Here is a 22,100-nt window from a genome sequence, read left to right on the forward strand (position 1 = left end):
CATTTTAAAAATCAGAAATGATGGCTGGATTCACAAGATGTGTATCTTTCATCTGGTGTCTTGGACTTGTGATTTAATGATATTTAGATGCTAGTATTTACTTGTGACGCTATGCTAGGCTATGCTAGTCAGCTTTTTAACTGATGGGGGTGCTCCCGGATCCGGGATTGTGTGGAAGTAGAGGTTAAACTGGTACAACACTTCCAATAAATGGTGGCCACTTCTATAGATGCACAACCGAGAGCATCTTGTCGGGCTGTATCACCGCCTGGTACGGCAACTGCTCCGCCCACAACCGTAAGGCTCTCCAGAGGGTAGTGAGGTCTGCACAACGCATCACTGGAGGCAAACTACCTGCCCTCCAGGACACCTACACCACCCGATGTCACAGGAAGGCCATAAAGATCATCAAGGACAACAACCACCCGAGCCACTGCCTGTTCACCCCGCTATCATCCAGAAGGCGAGGTCAGTACAGGTGCATCAAAGCAGGGACCGAGAGACTGAAAAACAGCTTCTATCTCAAGGCCATCAGACTATTAAACAGCAACCACTAACATTGAGTGGCTGCTGCCAACATACTGACTCAACTCCAGCTCACTTTAATAATGGAAATTGATGGAAATTGATCAAAAATGTATTCTTTATCCCTTTACACTTGTGTGTATAAGGTAGTAGTTGTGGAATTGATAGGTTAGATTACTCGTTGGTTATTACTGCATTGTCGGAACTGGAAGCTCAAGCATTTCGCTACACTCGCATTAACATCTGCTAACCATGTGTATGTGACAAATAAAATTAGATTTGATTTGAAATAACAATCTGAAAGCCACTCTCCCACTAAGCCATGCCTCCGATATAATTTCCCAGTGTGCCTTGCCTTTTCGAGTGCATCGAAGAGTTACCACCCATGACCGTATTTGTTAGTGACGGAGACATTTTCTTTAGTTTGTTCATGTTCATTCTGTGGTCTTCATCAAATGAGTTCTGGGCATACATCATTTTATCATTATAATGAAATTACATATTTCTTAAGGCCTAATATGAGGTCTAGATTTACGCCAATACAACAGCCTGAAATTCACGGGTTACAAGGCACATCAGGCCGGCAAGTAGGCTTGCTAAATTCACAGATTTTCAAAAAATCCTGCTTCCTGCTTATTCTCTCCTGTTTCCAGGACTTTTCCAACCGGGATTTCTGGAATAGCCGGTATGTTTGTGTACGTTACAAGAAATGTGCAACCCTACCTGCAAGTCACATTATGCTGGCTTGCAAAGTGATTTGTAATTATTCCTATTGTATTCCAGCCAACAGTTGGAATTTTTATTCACCCACAACCTGCCTTCACAAAGACTGTAAAGGTCTAAACTGGAACAACCATTTCAGTAAAGCGTGTAAAAAATCTAACTAACTGATTGGATTAGTTGAGAAATGTATATTATTTATCTTTGTGTAGCATAAGATTAATCAATCAATAATTCAATCAATGTATATGCAAAAACACATTCATTAATCAACCTGCAGTAGAGCATATATGATATTATGATGATAATAATAATGGCACAATTTTGCCTTTTTCGGGTACCACCTCAGTGACAACGCCATTTGTTCCCTTCAGGTGGCAAAAAAATCCTAATTGCACTTTATGTTGGGTATTCTTAAGTATATTGAGGATACACTAAATTAGTTTGTTCCCTGGGAAACAGAAATGTACCTTCACATTGTACCCATTTTTTGTAAGTGAGTGTGATTGTACCTTTATATTCAAAATATGGGGTACAAACATTTACCATTATACTCTGTATGTACCCTAAAAGGTATCGAACAGTACCATGTGAGATCATTATGTGTACCTCTGAAGGTACATTATGTGTATTTTGATATTTTTGTACCCCAGGGAACGATACTGTACCCTCATTTCTAAGAGTGTATAGGCTGAAAGAGAGACCCTGTGAGAATGTGTGTCGAGGGTTATGCAATCGGCCCACCACACTGAGACGGCACAGACCTCTAGTGTGCTGCATGGAGCGTGTGGGTGTGTGTGTGAGAGAGAGAGAGTGTGTGGGGGTTTCTGAATGGGACTAGAGGAGGGGGGTAGAAGAGGGTGCAGAGCAAAGTAAACGAGAAGCTCATTGAAGGCTGAACTGAAGTTTGGAGTTTCCGAGATCCCCCGCCCCTCCATGCACGTTATATAGTAAAACCTAGACACCAACAGGCTAATATCTGGCTAAACATTCGAACCATCAGACTGTCTTTACTATGAAAGGTGAGTACCACTGGGTGAAGAAAATGCTTACTTTCCCATGCATCTGTACTGATGAAAGCATTAGGCACAATTACAGTGACATATTTCCTGCTTTTTATTTAAGGTTGGCATGAGTTTGGCTCTTCTAAAAATAAGTTTGTTGAATGGTTAAGTTTAATGAATATTCTGTGAGTATTGTGGAATCCTAGATGTTGGCAATGCTTCATGCTTGGTTTGTCTTTATGAAGATATCTCATCTGGTTTGGTGATGCTTCCTTATTAGGGCATTTGGTGACAAATTACTTGGCGTTTTTCTGATTGTACAATGTTGAAAACTACAGCTGACGTTGGGAATAGTCTAGATGTCTACCCTATCGAGTAGCGCTATTGTCCATGGAACATGTCCAGTCTTTAAGATATTCAAGTCATGGACTTGAAGTGAAGGTCGACAGCTCTTCTCTTGGTGACCACATTCAAATGCATTAAACATCTAAACCATTTCAAATAAAACGTGAACTGAATAGGGATGGTTGTTAACAACCCCTACTGACCTGGTTAACCTAATTAATAATGAATAACTTTGGAGGCATGCATGATTTACCTTGCTCTTTTGTCTTTAGAGTTACATTTAAATTGGGTTGTGTCTTATTTGGCAATGCACCCTACACAATGAGATGTTATGTCACCCTTTAAACACCCTTTACACAGTATGACAAGCTTACAGATAGTTTGGGTTTATGCCATGCTTATGAAGACTATGTGCTATATGAAGCATTTATAAGTTAGTAGTTATTGTAAAGCGGGACCATCCCCCAACTCCATCATGCAATTAGAAGATAATTATTAAGCTTCTGTATTGTAGCTTAGTAAATGTAGCTTAGCAACAATATTGTTGATATAATATTGTGGCTAGAGTAACTGCATAATTACTCAACAGGAATACAGTGAGATCATCCATATGTAATGTGTTACCACAATAGATGCAGTCAGAGCCACAGGGGAAGTTATTCTCTGTATGTTGCCCATCCTAAGCTGCTGCACTTTTCTGGAAAATGGGACCAATCTACAATATTATTGTTTTGTTCTGTCAGACGGACAGAGTTATGGGCACACAAAAAGATTCAGTGCAGTAATATTTGTAGTAATGGTTTTGAATTTGGTTCTTGATTTTCTGGTTCTTAAAACATTCTGCTTTTTTGCTCTATGATACAGGGCCCTTCTAGCAGACCTGATCCTGTGTTGGAAATCAATTTAATAGTTTACATTTTCACTGGTGGTTTTCACTTGGTTGTGTCCTCAACTGATCCAGGAACTTGTGCCTTGACAGTACATTTTGATCACATTCAATATGGTGGGGTTTCACACAGATCTACAGTACCAGTCAAAAGTTTGGACACACCTACTCATTCCAGGGTTTTTCTTTATTTGTACTATTTTCTACATTGTAGAATAATAGTGAAGACATCAAAACTATGAAAAAACACATTTGGAATCATGTAGCAACCCAAAAAGTGTTAAAGAAATCAATATATACTTTATATTTGAGATTCTTCAAAGTAGCCACCCTTTGCCTTGATGACAGCTTTGCAGACTCTTGGCATTCTCTCAACCAGCTTCACCTGGAATGCTTTCCAACAATCTTGAAAGAGCTGCTTTTCCTTCACTCTGCGGTCCAACTAATCCCAAACCATCTCAATTTGGTTGAGGTCGGGTGATTGTGGAAGCCAGGTCATCTGATGCAGCACATCAAGTCAAAGGTTGGCTACTTTGAAGAATCTAAAATGTATTTTGATTTGTTTAACAATTTTTTTGGTTACTACATGATTCCATATGTGTTATTTCATAGTTTGATGTCTTCACTATTATTCTACAATATAGAAAATAGTCAAAATAAAGAAAAACCCTTGAATGAGTAGGTTTGTCCACTTTTGACTGGTACTTTTAGTATTGACTTAACTTATCGCGAACAAACACTGGTACTCAGATATTGGAGAATCGAGAACATTGATGTACAGTATCACCATCATATAGTGGAAAGTCTTACATAAAAAGTTTAATAATTCCAGACAGATTTGTTGAATAATGTGATCAAATATTAAATCATGCAACTTTTTTATCATTTTAAATGGGTTTGGTAATGGGATGCAGCATTGAAATCCAATACACCTGCCAGGCAATCTGAAAGTGCGACATTACTCTAGCATGTTAGAATACTGTATGCCAGGTAACTGTGATCATGTTTGGCATTTTCCACTGTACAAACATTAAAAGTTAACATGTGCATAAACCTGATGTTTGGAGACTTTACAGTCTGTCGTCTGTCAGCGAGTCTTTCACTGATTGACTGAGTATTATTATGTTATGAGGTCTCTTAATAAACAAGCAGAGGAAATGTCATGACTTTGTTAAATACAGTGAGCAGACCAAATATTAGAAATAGCTTCCTAATGTTGAGTTGCACCTCCCCACCTTTTGCCCTCAAAACAGCCTCAAATGGTCACTACAAGGCGTTGAAAGCGTTCCACAGAGATGCTGGTCCATGTTGACTCCAATGCTTCCCACAGTTGTGTCAAGTTAGCTGGATGTCCTTCGGGTGGTGGACCTTTCTTGATACACACGGGAAACTGAGCGTGAAAAACCCAGAAGCGTTGCAGTTCTTGACATTAACCGGTGCGCCTGGCACCTACTACCATACCCCGTTCAAAGGCACTTAGGTATTTTGTCTTTCCCATTCACCCTCTGAATGGCACACATACACAATCCATGTCTTAGTTGTCTCAAGGCTTAAACATCCTTCTTTAACCTGTCTCCTCCCCTTCATCTACACTGATTGAAGTGGATTCAACAAGTGACACCAATAAGTGAAAGATTAGTGGAATCTGTGTGGGTAGCTAGACAGGTAGGATGACTGACAGTGAAGGTGAACAGGTGGTCACGGGTCAGGTGACAGAGGAATGGATGAGACTGAGGCAGGAATTCCTTTAGCCATAAAGTGGTATATTTACTGGGTAGTCTGTCTGTGCTGCAATAACAAAGGAAACAAAATAACATGTATCCAATCAAATTCATAATCACAAAGATCAAATCATAACAATCATTCATTTATTAACATAATTAGGGAATTCAGCAATCCAGTTCATTAAGAAGTCAATAGGAATCATCCTTGAGTAATTTAGGCTCGTAACTATTTATCATAATCATGAGAATAATAATACAAATAATTCAAACAGTGATCGGTTATTCAATCTATAAACCCCGTCACTCTGATATCAGAATTGATCATTTCAGCAAACAATGACGTTTCATATTTCACCCTTTCAAGCTTGTCTTCATGTGTACATGTCATTTCATTACATATTAACCATATATCGACGGCATAATTGGCCTGTGATGATCTGCAGGGCCGTGATGGTTGACCATTTACATTACACAATAGGTTTGAAGTGTGCCCTCAAAGCCGCGCTCTGCGGTAATAACTATAAACAATAACTGATGGCTTGCTCCCCCGATCGCAACAGATAGTTCAGATGACAGGTTCAGATGAAAAGTAACAGGTTGGATTCATGGACGCACAGAACTTCTGGATTAGCCAGAGTTAAGGAAGAGAAACCAGTGAGATCGGGCGATGGCAATTTCCTCCTTTTATGGAGTTGAGATCTGTCGGACATTTCCACCTGACCTAATTAAAGCGCCCCTGGCCCAGCTTAGCAAGTGGCCATGGATTAAAGGATTCTTCCACCAACTCCATGAGCCTTTTCTACAATAAGGGATTATAGCTTTTACCTGGATTCACCTGGTCATTCTATGTCATGGAAAGAGCAGCTGTTCTTAACATCTTGTATACTCAGTGTATATGAACTGGTTGTTCAAACCACCTAAAACCAATTTAGGCATATAAACTCAGCAAAAAAAGAAACATCCTCTCACTGTCAAATGCTTTTATTTTCAGCAAACTTAACATGTGTAAATATTTGTATGAACATAACAAGATTCAACAACTGAGATATAAACTGAACAAGTTTCACAGACATGTGACTAGCAGAAATGGAATAATGTGTCCCTGAACAAAGGGGGGGGTCAAAAGTAACAGTCAGTATCTGGTGTGGCCACCAACTGCATTAAGTATTGCAGTGCATCTCCTCCTCATGGACCGCACCAGATTTGCCAGTTCTTGCTGTGAGATGTTACCCCACTCTTCTACCAAGGCACCTGCAAGTTCCCGGACATTTCTGGGGGGAATGGCCCTAGCCCTCACCCTCCGATCCATCAGGTCCCAGACGTGCTGAATGGGATTGAGATCCGGGCTGTTCGCTGGCCTTGGCAGAACACTGACATCCCTGTCTTGCAGGAAATCACGCACAGAACGAGCAGTATGGCTGGTGGCATTGTCATGCTGGAGGGTCATGTCAGGATGAGCCTGCAGGAAGGGTACCACATGAGGGAGGAGGATGTCTTCCCTGTAACGCACAGCGTTGAGATTGCCTGCAATGACAACAAGCTCAGTCCGATGATGCTGTGACACAGACCATGACGGACTCTCCACCTCCAACCTCCCTCCACCTCCCTCCACGATCCCGCTCCAGAGTACAGGCCTCGGTGTAACGCTCATTCCTTAGACGATAAACATGAAAAACACTGCAGCTGAGCAGTCATTCCTTCATGGCTCTGTGCTACTTCACAGCTGTATTCCCTTTTCGGAAGCACATTCAGATTTGGACCCAGGCTAGGTCTGTGAGAGGTTTTGCTGAGAAGGCGACATGTCGTTATCCTGTGGCAACCTAGTGTTTTAGCCTCCTAACCATAATAATAAAGCAGAAACAATATATTTGTCGAATATCGTGGAATTATTGTCCCATATCGATATATTGGTGAAACAATATATCGATCGGACTCTACTTAAGGGTTTTGATTATTAGTGACATAACACTTTAAAGTTGTCGTTTTTTTCTGAAATATGAAGTCCTTCCTCCATCTATGGTCTATCTATGATTGAAATAACTAACTGTTTCCTAAACATAAACCATGACGAAACCCTAACATCGTTTCGCTATATTGTGTTGTGTTTTGATCATCAAAGTGATGACTAATGGGTGGAAAGCAGCTTTGTGCCTTTCCATCAGTACGGTGTCAGAAAGAGTGTTATCCAGTAGACTACCCGCTGTAGTCAGTCAGTGAGTCTGTAATAGTGCAGGCCTTTATGAGAGACGTGAACGCTGGCCCAGTGGCTTGGCTTGAGGCTTTGCATGCTCAGTCCTCCTCAGTCTTGGTCTTCATTTCTCACAGCCCACACTTCCCCTAGCTTCTCTGTAAACATCTATCTGCAAATTGGCTATTTCTGTCCCGTTCTGTTACAAATAATGTGGCAAATGTTTATTCTCACCTAGTTAAAAATAAGTGTGGACTGCTCCCCTGGACTGGAGTCTGGAGAGATCTCAGTTTGAAGGAATTTCGCTTGTGGCTCACACTGCCCCCTTGGCCCACACTGAGCCTGTAAAAACCAAGGTAAAGTGTGATCAGGCTTCCTGGCAGCCTGGAGCTCTGCTCTCCTTCAGAGCAGCACAAAGAAGCCCTGGCCAATAAGCGTCTCCAGTCCTTTATGATGCCAAGCCTTCATTCCCACCAAACACCTTCTGAAAACAAGGGATTTTTACCGCTGGCCACAATTTGGCCCAGGCTCAGAAAATGTTTGCTCTCTTCCCTCCATCCCATCCACCCCACCCTGCTCTGCCAGCGAGAGGCTGAGCTGAGAGCACATTCTCAAGGCTTCTGGCACAGCGGGGTTGCCATCTCTCCTGTTGTTGCGGACCTAAACTCAACATGAATTTGTTTGGTTTGATCTGTGACAGGAGGGGCCACTGGACTAGCCAAAGTGGAGAGAGGCAGAGAGAAGGGCAGCAGAGAGAGAGATAGATTGGCATAGCGAGATAGAAAGAAAGAGGAAAAGAGCGAGGGGGGAGAAAGAAAGAGTGAGAGAGAGGGAAGAAGAGACAGAGAGGGAGAGAGAGAGAGAGTGAAAGAGAAACTGGGAGAGAGTAAGCAAGAGAGAGTGTGCAGCAAGAGGCCTTGTTAATGAGACATGACAGCAGTGAGCACGGTCAGTGAGCTGCCTGTTTCCTGTACAGAGAGAAACTCTTTCAGCATCACTGGCCCTGAACATTGGCCGGCTACGAGTTGTCCAGCTCGTACAGCCGTGGACCCATGTCTCAGGGAGAGACAGAGTGGCATATATGACATGTCAATGTGACCATGTATGTTTTGCACTGGTGTAAAGTACTTAAGTAAAAATACTTTAAAGTACTACTTATGTAGTTTTTTGGGGTATCTATACTTTACTTTGCTATTTACATAACTTTTACTCCACTACAAAAAGATAATGTACTTTTTACTCCATACATTTTTGCTGACACTCAAAAGCATTTTGAATGCTTAACAGGACAGGAAAATGGTTGAATTCACTCACTTATCAAGAGAACATCCCTGGTCATCTCTACTGCCTCTGATCTGGTGGACTGTCTGAGTGTTGGAGTGTGTCCCTGGCTATGATTAATATAAGGAATTCGAAATTATTTGTACTTTTACTTTTACTTTTGTTACTTTGTATATTTAAAACAAAAATACTTTTACTCAATTAGTATTTTCTTGGGTGACTTTCACTTGAGTCATTTTCTATTAAGGTATCTTATACTCAAGTATGACAAATGGGTACTTTTCCCACCACTTCATGTTTGACACTTTCGTGCCTGCCGTAAATCCCCCGTGAGAACTACAGAAAGTCTTGGAATTCGTCCCTGTCTCACACCTCTTGCTGCTTGACCTTTGTTCCAAACATTCAAAGGGGATGCATGCACAGCCTTTGTTTTTAGTATTCCATGCTGTTGTCTTAGGAGTCTCCATAACTTATAGTTTGAGTCCATACAATGCCCCCTATAAGCCCCATGTTCTTGAGCCACGTTCAAAGACCTTTTTCTCACCCTATTCCTCATTTCCAGGAGATTGTCCCCCGGGAGGCTTAGGGACTGTGAAGTTGTGTTTACTTTATGATAAGCCTGTTGATCTGGGAGTGGTGTGATAAAGATACACAGAAACCCCTCCCCTGCTCACAATAACTACACAGTCAATGCAAGACTTTAGGCTGTGGGGTTAGCCTATATAATGATGTACAATAGTGTTACTCTCCCGGTGTCTATCCTCTCCTCCACTCACTTTAACATGTTGCTTCCTCAGGCGACATGGAGAGCCTGCCTAAGATGGACCCCTCCAATGACCACAGTCGGCCGCTGGACATTGTGCCGCAGAGCGATGAGAAGATGAAGGAGAGGGGCCAGTGGGGAAACAAGGTGGAGTTTGTCCTTTCTGTTGCCGGGGAGATCATAGGACTGGGCAATGTGTGGCGCTTCCCTTACCTGTGCTACAAGAACGGAGGAGGTGGGTGTTAACATCACAGTGCTCAGTGACAACATGTCACCTTATTTTGTTCATATTATTGGGACATAATTGAGTACTACTTCAGTACTATTGATCAGGAACAACAGTGACAGTTCATATTGTAGATGTATTATAATTTTAGCTACTATATTGTTGTTAACTGACCCAAAGCCTGTTGTTATAAACCTAAATGGCACTGGAGCCTTTGAGTACATTGTGCTTTAACGCTATAAAGAATTATGAAGGGCATGGAATCTGTTTAAGGATGAGTAGTGACGTAAAACCTCAAAAGTGCTCATTTAGAGGTATGTAAATAGTTGTTCAGCAATAAATCCTCCTAATAGATTGTGGATAACAATTGCTATTTTTAGATTGATATGTATTTATGTTTCTGTGCTGCCTGCCAAGACAACACTCAAAACATGTTAAACATGAAGTCCAATAGTAGCAAACAACACACTCCTGTTTGGATTTGCAAGATGAGAGAAGTCAAAAGGTCAACACTAATTGAATTTAATTTGTTATATCCAACAACATTATGGAGACACTAATTAAAACACGTTTTTCAACAGGCTGAATACTTTGGAATTGCTCTTTTACGTTAAAAAAAATGTTTTATGCCAATATGTTGTGGAATTAGGGATAAATCCTTACTGGCTGTCCTACTGTATTGTTGGGTGGGCTATGGTATGTGATACTCTGATGTCAAGCTGGTCGGGGGCTTGCCCAGGTCAAAGTTCTGCTGTTGACTAAGGTTGTCTTTGTTCCTTCTCTGGAGCAACTGTTCTCAAGTGCACAAAGTAGTTCTGAGTGTAACGGGTGACGCTCTCCTCATCCTCGGATGAGGTGAGGAGAGAAGGATCCTCAGACCAAAACGCAGCTTCAGGGAAATAAGCCATCTTTTATTTAACAACGATGATGGCAACACGAAAACAAATACACTTACGAAACTACAAAATAACAAAACGACGTTGACGAGACCTGAACATAAACTTACATAACTAAACATAAACTTACGTACAGGTAACAGACGACATCGAAACGAAAACGAAACAAACAAACGCTACAGTCCTATGTGGTACGAACATAACATACGGACACAGGAGACAATCACCCACAAACAAACAGTGAGAATGCCCTACCTAAATATGACTCTTAATTAGAGGCAAACGCAAACCACCTGCCTCTAATCAAGAGCCATACCAGGCAAACCAAAACCAACATAGAAACAGATAACATAGAATGCCCACCCAACCTCACGTCCTGACCAACTAACACACAAAAACTAACATAAATAGGTCAGGAACGTGACAGTACCCCCCCCCACAAGGTGCGAACTCCGGACGCACCAGCACAAAGTCTAGGGGAGGGTCTGGGTGGGCATCTAACCACGGTGGTGGTTTAGGCTCGAGGCGCGGTTCCCACCCCACCATAATCCATCCTAACTTCCTCCCTCCAAGAATGTCCACCCTCTTTTGACCCCCACAAAATTCCCTTAACAACATATCTAATAGGGACAACACCGGGACAGAGAGATAAATCAAGAAAGAGGGATAGATAAGAATATAGAGATAGATGAAGATAGAGAGGGAGATTAGGATAGAGGGGCAACTCCGGACTGAAAGGCAGCTCCGGACAGAGAGACAGCTCTGGACTGATGGGCAGTTCTGGGTATCCAGCCTTTTCAGGCTGAAGGACAGCTCATGGCTGACTGACGAATCTCGATGCTCATGGCTGGCTGACGGCTCTCGACGCTCATGGCAGGCTGACGGCTCTCGACGCTCATGGCAGGCTGACGGCTCTCGACGCTCATGGCAGGCTGACGGCTCTCGACGCTCATGGCAGGCTGACGGCTCTCGACGCTCATGGCAGGCTGACGGCTCTGGCTGCTCATGGCGCTCTGACGGCTCTGGCTGCTCATGGCGCTCTGACGGCTCTGGCTGCTCATGGCGCTCTGACGGCTCTGGCTGCTCATGGCTCTCTGACGGCTCTGGCTGATCCTGTCTGGTTGGCGGCTCTGGCAGATCCTGTCTGGTTGGCGGCTCTGGCAGATCCCGTCTGGTTGGCGGCTCTGGCAGATCCCGTCTGGTTGGCGGCTCTGGCAGATCCCGTCTGGTTGGCGGCTCTGGCAGATCCCGTCTGGCTGACGGCTCTAGCGGCTCCTGTCTGGCTGATGGCTCTAGCGGCTCCTGTCTGGCTGACGGCTCTGTAGGCTCATGGCAGACGGGCGGCTTTTCAGGCTCATGGCAGACGGGCGGCTTTGCAGCCTCCTGGCAGACGGATGGCTCAGACGGCGCTGGGGAGACGGATGGCTCAGATGGCGCTGGGGAGACGGATGGCTCAGATGGCGCTGGGGAGACGGATGGCTCAGATGGCGCTGAGGAGACGGATGGCTCTGGCCGGATATGGCGCACTGTAGACCTGGTGCGTGGTGCCGGAACTGGAGGCACCGTGCTAATGACAAGCACCTTCCTACTAGTGCGGGGAGCAGGGACAGGGCACACTGTATTCTCAGAGCCTACTCTATCCCTGATGCGTGGTACCGGCACTGGTGACGCCGGGCTGAGGACAAGCACATCAGGATTAGTAGGGGGAGAATATACAGTGTGTACAGGGCTCTGGAGACGCACTGGTAGCTTAGTGCGTGGGGCCGGAACTGGAGGCACCGGGCTAGATACACGCACTACAGGGAGAGTGCGTGGAGGAGGAACAGGGCTCAGGATACGCACTGGTAGCCTAGTGCGTAGTGTAGACACTGTAGGTACTAGGCTGGGGCGGGGAGGTGGTGCCGGAAATACCGGACCGTGGAGGCGTACTGGCACTCTTGAGCATTGAGCTTGCCCAACCTTACCTGGTTGAATACTCCCGGTTGCCCGACCAGTGCGGGGAGGTGGAATAACCCGCACCGGGCTATGTAGGCGAACCGGGGAAACCATGCGTAAGGCAGGTGCCATGTATGCCGGCCCGAGGAGACGCACTGGAGACCAGACGCGTTGAGCCGGCCTCATGACACCTGGCTCAATACTCAATCTAGCCCTACCAGTGCGGGGAGGTGGAATAACCCGCACTGGGCTATGCACTCGTACAGGAGACACCGTGCGCTCTACTGCGTAACACGGCGCCTGCCCGTACTCCCGCTCTCCACGGTAAGCCTGGGAAGTGGGCGCAGGTCTCCTACCTGCCCTTGGCCCACTATCTCCTAGCCCCCCCCCAAGAAATTTTTGGGAATTACTTACGGGCTTTTTTGGCTTCCGTGCCAGACGCGTTCCCTCATAGCTCCGGTTCCTCTCTCCGGTAGCCTCTGCTCTCCTCCGTGCCTCCAGCTCAGCTTTGGGACGGCGATTTTCTCCTGCCTTAGCCCAGGGACCTTCTCCATTCATTATTTGCTCCCATGTCCAGAAATCCTTTCTCTCCTGTCCCTTACTCCGTTTCGTTTTCCTTTGCCGCTTGGTCTTAGCTTGGTGGGTGATTCTGTAACGGGTGACGCTCTCCTCATCCTCGGATGAGGTGAGGAGAGAAGGATCCTCAGACCAAAACGCAGCTTCAGGGAAATAAGCCATCTTTTATTTAACAACGATGATGGCAACACGAAAACAAATACACTTACGAAACTACAAAATAACAAAACGACGTTGACGAGACCTGAACATAAACTTACATAACTAAACATAAACTTACGTACAGGTAACAGACGACATCGAAACGAAAACGAAACAAACAAACGCTACAGTCCTATGTGGTACGAACATAACATACGGACACAGGAGACAATCACCCACAAACAAACAGTGAGAATGCCCTACCTAAATATGACTCTTAATTAGAGGCAAACGCAAACCACCTGCCTCTAATCAAGAGCCATACCAGGCAAACCAAAACCAACATAGAAACAGATAACATAGAATGCCCACCCAACCTCACGTCCTGACCAACTAACACACAAAAACTAACATAAATAGGTCAGGAACGTGACACTGAGTTTCTTAATAGTTTGTACAATACTTGATAGTTTGTATGTCTCTAGACCTTTAAGGTGAAGATACTTTATCATTTCATCAGAAAAAAGGTATTGATGCATACCCACTCTGCACAGATGTCAGTTCAACGTCTAGTTTTGATTTACATTTGGTTGAGATGTCAACTAACGATAATTCACCTTGAAATCATACAAAATGTCACCTTGCCATTGTATTTAGGTAAAAAGTTGGGTAAAAGAAAATGACATTCCCTTACATTGATGACTTTTTTGATGACTTTTTTCCCACGTTGATTCAACGTCATCACATAGAATTTTTGGGTTGAATTGACGTGTAAACAATGTTGATTCAACCAGTTTTTGCCAGTGAGTTGGCCTATATGTCTAGCTACCATTTCTAATACATTTGGAAAATTTAATCATTAGCTAGCTAGCTTGGTTAGCGGGCTGATAACTGCAAACTTGACATTTTCTGAAAAATGTGATAAACATTTTAACATTATTTGGATATTCCACCCAGCGATGGATGTGTCGGATGCTGACTTAAAAAAAATTGCACTAATCAAGGTATCATTTATAGGTACCTTTGGAACACTACCATTCTAGTGTCCAGCCTTGAAATGCTGCTTCCTTGTTGATTGGTTATGTCACCTGACCTCATATCACAGTGGAGTTCTAACACATGTGACAACACCTTGTTAACTTCTCTCCTTCCCCCCTCTATCAAACAGGTGCTTTCTTCATCCCCTACCTCATCTTCCTGTTCACCTGTGGGATACCAGTGTTCTTCCTGGAGACAGCCCTGGGACAGTTCACCAGCCAGGGAGGCATTACCTGCTGGAGGAAGATCACTCCACTGTTTGAAGGTGATCCTCCTCTCACATACTGTTTAGAACTTAATTTTGTTTAGTGTGCACTGTATAGGAATGCCTTTCAAGGTAGCTACACCCGGGCATGTCTGCTTACTATATAGAATAAGAGAAGGAATTCTGAGAATGATCAACAGTAAGTGTGTGTTTTTGTGCATGCGTGTCTGCCAGTATGTACTGTAGGATAGTAGCAGGAGGTTGATGTTACGGTTGGCATGCCAACAACACTAGCAGACTTCCAGACTTCCAAGTATCCAACGCTTCAGTCATTCAATTGGCCCCCAATAAGGACAATGACTGTAGACCTTCACACATGAGCCAGATAGGCTACCGGGTGAGAAATGGTGGAGTCGGAGATGCAAAAGCAATGCGAATAGAGTCATGGTTTTCATGTGTCATTGTATTCAATGTTGAAAGGCATTATCATAGCTAACCACAATGTGTGATGTGGTAAGGTTCCCAAGTGGCGCAGCAGTCTAAGGCAATGCATCTCAGTGCAAGAGGTATCACTACAGTTCCTGGTTCGGATCCAGGCTGTATTACATCCAGCCGTGACTGGGAGTCCCATAGGGCGGCACACAATTGGCCCAGCATCGTCTGAGTTTGGCCGGGGTAGGCTGTCATTGTAAATAAGAACTTGTTCTTAACTGACTTGCCTAGTTACATATAAAAAAAAGTTGGACCCAGGTGCAGAGAAGAGACCAGACGAGGAATCAGTGGGTAAGGATAAACATAATACTTTACTGAGAAACAGTAGCGACAGGATCACAGCATAATTGGGCGAAACCAACAACCACTAAGTCTCAAAAACTCACTCAGGAAACAACCACACTCAGGAAACAACCACACTCAGGAAACAACCACACTCAGGAAACAACCACACTCAGGAAACAATTCACGGTTCTGCAAAGGACAACAGAAAACACCTATTTTAACAGGGAAATCATAATGAGTAAATTGAACAAACCTGAGTGTCATTAATGTCTCTAGGACGGTTTCTGCCGCCCTCTGGTGACAGGTGGAGCCATGACACAATGCTCTCCTTTGTCCTTGCTGCAGGAGTGGGCTACGCCACACAAGTCATTGTGGCTCTGTTGAACTTCTATTACATCATCGTCCTGGCCTGGGCCATCTTCTACCTGTCCTACTCCTTCACCTGGGACCTGCCCTGGGCCTCCTGCAACAACACATGGAACACAGGTCAGAGATCCAGCATACACTCAGTGGACTTTTCCTTATTCAATCTCGTTGAAGCTCTGCCTAAAGGCAGAACTAATGTGGTTGGTTTGATGAAAGCTCACAGGCAAAGTTGCTGGTTCGAATGTTACTCAACCCCTGAACCAACCCTAACCAATTCGGATTACTTCAACTTAAGTGATCGTATTTTCCTAAACATTCAAAGTGTGTCTGCCCTCGAGACAGAGTTGCCCTCGGAACAAGATTGAAAAAGGAAAAGTCCAAAATGCCACCATACACAGAAACATCCCTGACTACTTGATGTCTCATGTAGCCTTACGTAACGTTACAATAGAGTTGGGTTACCTAGAAAAACCATAGCCGGTGTCCTCAGCAAACGTGTGTGTGAACTTGTTATGCATCTCTGTTCTCAGATTCCTGCATGGAGTTCCAGAGGAGGAATGGCTCTTTCAATCAGCCACGTCTGAACGCCACGTCTCCTGTCATTGAGTTCTGGGAGTAAGTGCTGCTTAGAGTCTATTGTTTCTCCATCTCCTTAAGGAGATTGGTTGGCCTACTGTTTATTCCTCAGCCAAATGGCCGTTGTCTTGCCAACTAGTGTAGCACTGCTGAATACGAAAACAGGCTGGCTTGAGGCTGAATTGGAGGGCTGTGTGACGTCCTGAGAAATACTATACATGTTATGCCCCCCTAATGTAAATAGTTAACAAGCTTCAACTTTACTATTGCTGTAATATCAGAGCTTAGTGTTCATGTTAGATATTCATGTCTAAATAATGATCACACTGACAGTCATCTCATATTTGTGTGTGTGTGTGTGTGTGTGTGTGTGTGTGTGTGTGTGTGTGTGTGTGTGTGTGTGTGTTGGTGTGTGTGTGTGCACTGGCGTGCGTGCATGTGTGTGTAGACGGAGGGTTCTGCGTATCTCCTCTGGCATAGATCATATAGGATCTCTCAACTGGGACCTGGTGCTGTGTCTGGCAATAGCCTGGGTACTAGTCTACTTCTGTATCTGGAAGGGAGTCAAGTCCACTGGAAAGGTAAAGGGCTCTATTCTACATCCTCTCTCTGTGAGCCTCCCTAAAGCAGTTTTTGACCAGGAAGAACCTCTGGGCACTTCATTGATTGATTTTACAAAAATGCAAAGTTTGGAAAACTTGACAGAGATTACACAATAAAGTCAATGACTTATTTCCATTGTGGACCCTTAAAGTGCATGGTGCAATACATTACATAGATGCAGACTTTGATACGTTACATACTGTAGATACAGACATGAAAATGGGTCTATGGTTCGGTCATCAGCCAGCTTTTGACATACTTTTAAAAATAAGTTCTGGTCGGCATAGCTTTAAGATGTTGTGGTAGTTTGTTACACTTAACAGCGAAGTTATACGGAAAGGGTTTCTGACAGGATAGTCTCTTAGATTTTAAACAGTCCATTTCAGAGTCTATGGCAATGAATATGACTAAGAGTTGTTCCTGGTCAGTCAGGTCACTTTTTCAGGACATTTCTATGCATTTTCGCAATGTTGCTTCACATCTTTGGACAGCCAAGTACTCTAGATATGTGGTCCTTTTGAAGTCTGGCAGTTAACGTGATAGCTGAGATGACTAGAGACCATTCATTGACTCTTTTGCTTTTTGTTATTAATAGACCCTTGGTTAACCCATATGTGACCCTTGGTGCTGTATTGTCCTGTACTGTACATACTGTAGCAGCATGTAACCGGAAGGTTGCTGGATCGAATCCCCTAGCTGACAAGGTACAAATCCGTCATTCTGCCCCTGAGCAAGGCAGTTAACCACTGTTCCCCGGGCGCCGATGACGTGCATGTCGATTAAGCTAGCCCCCTGCACCTCTCTGAGTCAGAGGGGTTGGGTTAAATGCGGAAGACACATTTCAGTTGAATTCATTCAGTTGGACAACTGACTAGGTATCCCCCTTTCCCTTTCCCATTCCATCCCCCTCAGGTGGTATATTTCACAGCTACCTTCCCCTACATTATGCTGTCTATCCTGCTCATCAGAGGGGTCACCCTGCCTGGAGCCTTCATAGGAATCAAGTTCTACCTCTACCCAGACCTGGGCCGCCTGTCAGATCCACAGGTACATGTACTGTCCACACACACGCACGTGCACACACACGCACGTGCACACACACGCACGTGCACACACACACACACACACACTCCCGCACACACTCCCCCCCCCCCCCACACACACACACACACACACACACACACACACACACACACACACACACACACACACACACACACACACACACACACACACACACACACACACACACACACACACACACACACACACACACACACACACACACACACACACACACACCATCACTGTGGGAAGTGGAAAACCCAACAGCTTGACACAATAACCCTATAGACTGACTTACCCAGTGTTCCTCTGACCTCTGCCTGTCGGCAATAAAACCCCTCTCACAGTCACACCTCTTGTCCCTAGTTTATGATGACAACATGTGTGGCCACATACAGTAGAACTTGAACACTTAATTATTCATTTCATTAGTTGAGCTGTTGAAGTGATTGTTATGCTGTGCTTAACATTTTCAGAGAACTAACTCAATATCACCAATACTGTTATCAAGATGATCAAGGTTGATCATTAACAAATGAAAACATGTCTGATCGTGAGAAGAACATGACATGGGAAAAACCAGGAGGACGTTGTCTCTCAAACTAATGCTGTGCCAGAGAATGACTGAATCTGTAAAGTTGGCAGTCCCTATGAATATTTGACGAGTGGACGGGTGATAAATGCCTCATGAACACCGGCATGAGGAATGTGGTCAGCAAGCACAGCTCCTAGGCTAGTTCTCATCTGGTTATGAGAGAGAGAGAGAGAGAGAGAGAGAGTTTTACTGACCGTAATTTTTTTGTATTTTCGACTGTTTGTTTGGATGATGTTGCTTAACCTATTTGTGTGTTATATACGTGTTGCGCTCACTCCCCGACGTTATTGTAAAAATTTGTTCTTAATTAACTTACCTAGAGAGAGAGAGAGAGCGAGAGATAGATAGAGAGACATTTCACAACCACTTCTCCATTTTGGCTCCCATTAACCAAATGAGTGACCTCTTCAATCCACAGGGGTCTTCTATGGATGAATATAACCCTGTGTTGAAGGAAGAGACAAGCTGCCTGTATGATGGGAACATCTGCCTTAGTGGCTGGGGCCTACGCTTGTATCTTTGCACTGGACTAGCTTAATCAAAGGCTGTGTCCCAATGGCAACCCACACTCTATAAAGTGCAATGCTTTTGACCAGAGCCCTATAGGCCCTGGTCAAAAGTAGTGCATTGCATGGGCAATAGGGTGCCATTTGGGACACAGACAGAAGTATTCCTGGCTGCTAGGCAGCTGACTGAAACGTGCCCTCAGTGCTTGAGCACGACTTTGGTGAATAGGGAGAACAAAGGGCACCCTAATTCAAATTGGAACTGTGTTGTGTTGGTTGTTCACAGAGTCTGTGGTGGAAAAGTAGCACACTTGGCGCTGGGGAGCCACAGCGATGGAGAGCCAGCATACTGGGGGTGGCCATGGTGGGTGGTCACATAAGTGACGAGAAATGGGGTGACAGGTTTTACCACAGAATGAGGAAGGTGTAGGTCATATGTACACACCAAATGTCTCACCGGAAGGGGTTTATAGCTGTCTTTTACTAAAGTGACGTGCTTCAGAGAAATAAAGGTATTAGCCAGGAGCAAGGCCATGGTTTCTGCCAGCAAATGAAAAGGCATTGGTATGGTTTCTCCCTCGTCTTTCTAGGTATGGATGGATGCAGGGACTCAGATATTCTTCTCCTATGCCATCTGTCTGGGGTGTCTGACTGCTCTGGGAAGCTACAACAAGTACAATAACAACTGCTACAGGTCAGGGCTCACCTCAGAACACATGCTTACACCTACACCTAATTACCCTAGTCAGAAATGACTAACACCCAACAATAAGCAGATGTATCTCTATCTTAAACACCCTAGAGTTGATTGACACACCCATGCGTGAATCTAATTAATATAATAAAAAAATCCCCATAAAAATCTGTTTATTTAAGCTAGCGATATCAGCTGCGTCTCAATCCACCTCATCCACCTATGTCGGCCTTCCGAATCTTTGGTGGAAATTGACAGAGCTACAATGCTATTTGTTAGACCAGGAGACATCCCGAAAATTGGTCTTCTCACGAAAACGTCTGTAGCGTCCAAACGGACACGATGGTGTTCTCCGTTTTGCTCTATGACCCCCACAAGCCCCACGGGACTCATCTGAAGTTGGTACAGTACACTATGTGCCAACTTCTGTCTGTAGCATCCAAACCGTTTGGGCTACAAACTAACATGACCCCACTAGACTCTCAGGAAAACAAACCTGTTTTGTTCTTGTTGTTCTACTACAAGTGTCATGTGACTCGCCTGAAGGTAACTTGGTACCGGTTTTAAAAAATTATAGAAGTACACTACCGGTCACAAGTTTTATGACACCTACTCATTCAAGGGTTTTTCTTTATTTGTACTATTTATTACATTGTAGAATAATAGTGAAGACATCAACACTATGAAATAACACATTTGGAATCATGTAGTAACTAAAAAAGTGTTAAACAAATCAATATATACTTTATATTTGAGATTATTCTTCATATAGCCACGCTTTGCCTTGATGACAGCTTTGACCACTCTTGGCATTCTCTCAACCAGCTTCACCTGGAATGCTTTTCCAACAGTATTGAATGAGTTCCTGAAATAGTAAAAATAAAGAAAAACCCTTGATAGAGTAGATGTTCTAAAACCTTTGACCAGTAGTGTATGTAAGTATATTTTTGCGTCCCGCCCCCACTTCAAAACCTTATTCCTTGTGATTTATTTTTTTACTGTACATTTTGCCATTTATAAATGTGCTATTCAATGCATTTCAATTAAATAAAAAATGGTATCAAGTAATTTGTAAATATTTTTGGGGCATACCTACAGGGATTCTAATATTCTAAATCAAATAGCTAAATGATCCATGGCATAACCATCTAAGACTGATACATGATTTGTTCTGTTTTACACCCTAATAATAACCTAGTAAGGTAATAACAGGTGGTCAGAAGCATTTGTTCTGTATCTTTATCTGTATTTTGTACAGTATCTGTTTCACAATATGGTATTGATTTATCTTTGAAGTTGTTAATTCTTACTGTGACATACATACAGTATATCTGTTATGGCTGGTATCTATGCCTGGCTGATGACTGCCTCTCTGGGGTTACAGAGATTGCTTGGCGCTATGCTTCCTGAACAGTGGGACCAGCTTTGTGGCAGGCTTTGCCATCTTCTCCATCCTGGGCTTCATGTCTTACGAGCAGAACGTGCCCATCTCAGAGGTGGCAGAATCTGGTTGGTAGTCATTTTTAACAGACACACACAGACTTTTCTTGACAGTTCATCATTGGGGAAATGGTCATCATTTTTCATAACGCAACGTGTATTTTATTTGACGTACTTACGTAAATTTGAGCAATACGTTTTGGTATGTGAATTAGTAGAAACGCTGCACACCACTTCAGAAGCTATTGACTGTACAGTACATTTCCCACAATGTTCAAGAGAAAAACACTTTGTTAACCTGTGCTGTAATGGCTTTTCCATGATAATGACATGTTCATCTTTAAAGTTAACTTTCAATGTTCAGAGAATCCAAAGATAACCTAGTAGTTTCACAATACAATCGGGTGAAGGTCATTGTTGCAATGTGGATCCAAAGTCCTGCTCCCTTGATGACAATTCTGTAATGACCTGTTATAAACCTGTATTAACCCTTTCTGTACCAGGTCCTGGTCTGGCCTTCATAGCCTACCCCCGTGCAGTGTCTATGATGCCCTTCTCTCCTCTCTGGGCCTGTTTCTTCTTCATCATGATCGTCTTTTTGGGTCTGGACAGCCAGGTGAGGCTAGAGTAGCACTCTGTCTCCTCTCTCGCTCTTGCTCACTCTCGTTTTCTCTTACTCTCTCTCTCTCTCTTACTCACTAACTCTCTTTCTGACACACACACACACAATATGCTTGTAAACACTGCTCTAACAATGTCCACGGTGGTGTTTTTTAAATCAGTGACACAGTATCCCCTCTGTTCTCTCCACTGCTGTAGTTTGTGTGTGTGGAGAGTCTGGTGACGGCCATGGTGGACATGTACCCTAAAACATTTCGTCGTAAGAACCGCAGAGAGCTCTTCATCTTGGCAGTGGCCGTTGTCTCCTTCCTCATGGGTCTCATCATGCTGACAGAGGTAGGTCACAGCCTAAAATGCCACCCAGGACCCCGATTGGTTCATGGGCGCTGGTAAAATGGCTGACC

General features: G+C 43.9%; 1 protein-coding gene across 1 annotated transcript in view; it reads left to right on the forward strand.

Moving 5' to 3' along the window:
- Positions 1-2,095: 2,095 nt before the first annotated feature.
- The window catches only part of LOC129862680 (sodium- and chloride-dependent GABA transporter 2-like), a 30,223-nt gene continuing 10,218 nt past the window's right edge, over positions 2,096-22,100 (forward strand). The window contains exons 1-11 of the mRNA XM_055934567.1: positions 2,096-2,267; positions 9,471-9,671; positions 14,379-14,513; positions 15,576-15,716; positions 16,127-16,211; positions 16,621-16,753; positions 17,688-17,822; positions 19,532-19,635; positions 21,020-21,144; positions 21,579-21,691; positions 21,895-22,032. Coding sequence (XP_055790542.1) covers positions 2,261-2,267; positions 9,471-9,671; positions 14,379-14,513; positions 15,576-15,716; positions 16,127-16,211; positions 16,621-16,753; positions 17,688-17,822; positions 19,532-19,635; positions 21,020-21,144; positions 21,579-21,691; positions 21,895-22,032 — 1,317 coding nt within the window. The 5' untranslated portion in view covers positions 2,096-2,260. The remainder of the gene's footprint in view (positions 2,268-9,470; positions 9,672-14,378; positions 14,514-15,575; positions 15,717-16,126; positions 16,212-16,620; positions 16,754-17,687; positions 17,823-19,531; positions 19,636-21,019; positions 21,145-21,578; positions 21,692-21,894; positions 22,033-22,100) is intronic.

Source organism: Salvelinus fontinalis, chromosome 9, assembly GCF_029448725.1.
Source record: "Salvelinus fontinalis isolate EN_2023a chromosome 9, ASM2944872v1, whole genome shotgun sequence".
Lineage (NCBI taxonomy): Eukaryota > Metazoa > Chordata > Actinopteri > Salmoniformes > Salmonidae > Salvelinus > Salvelinus fontinalis.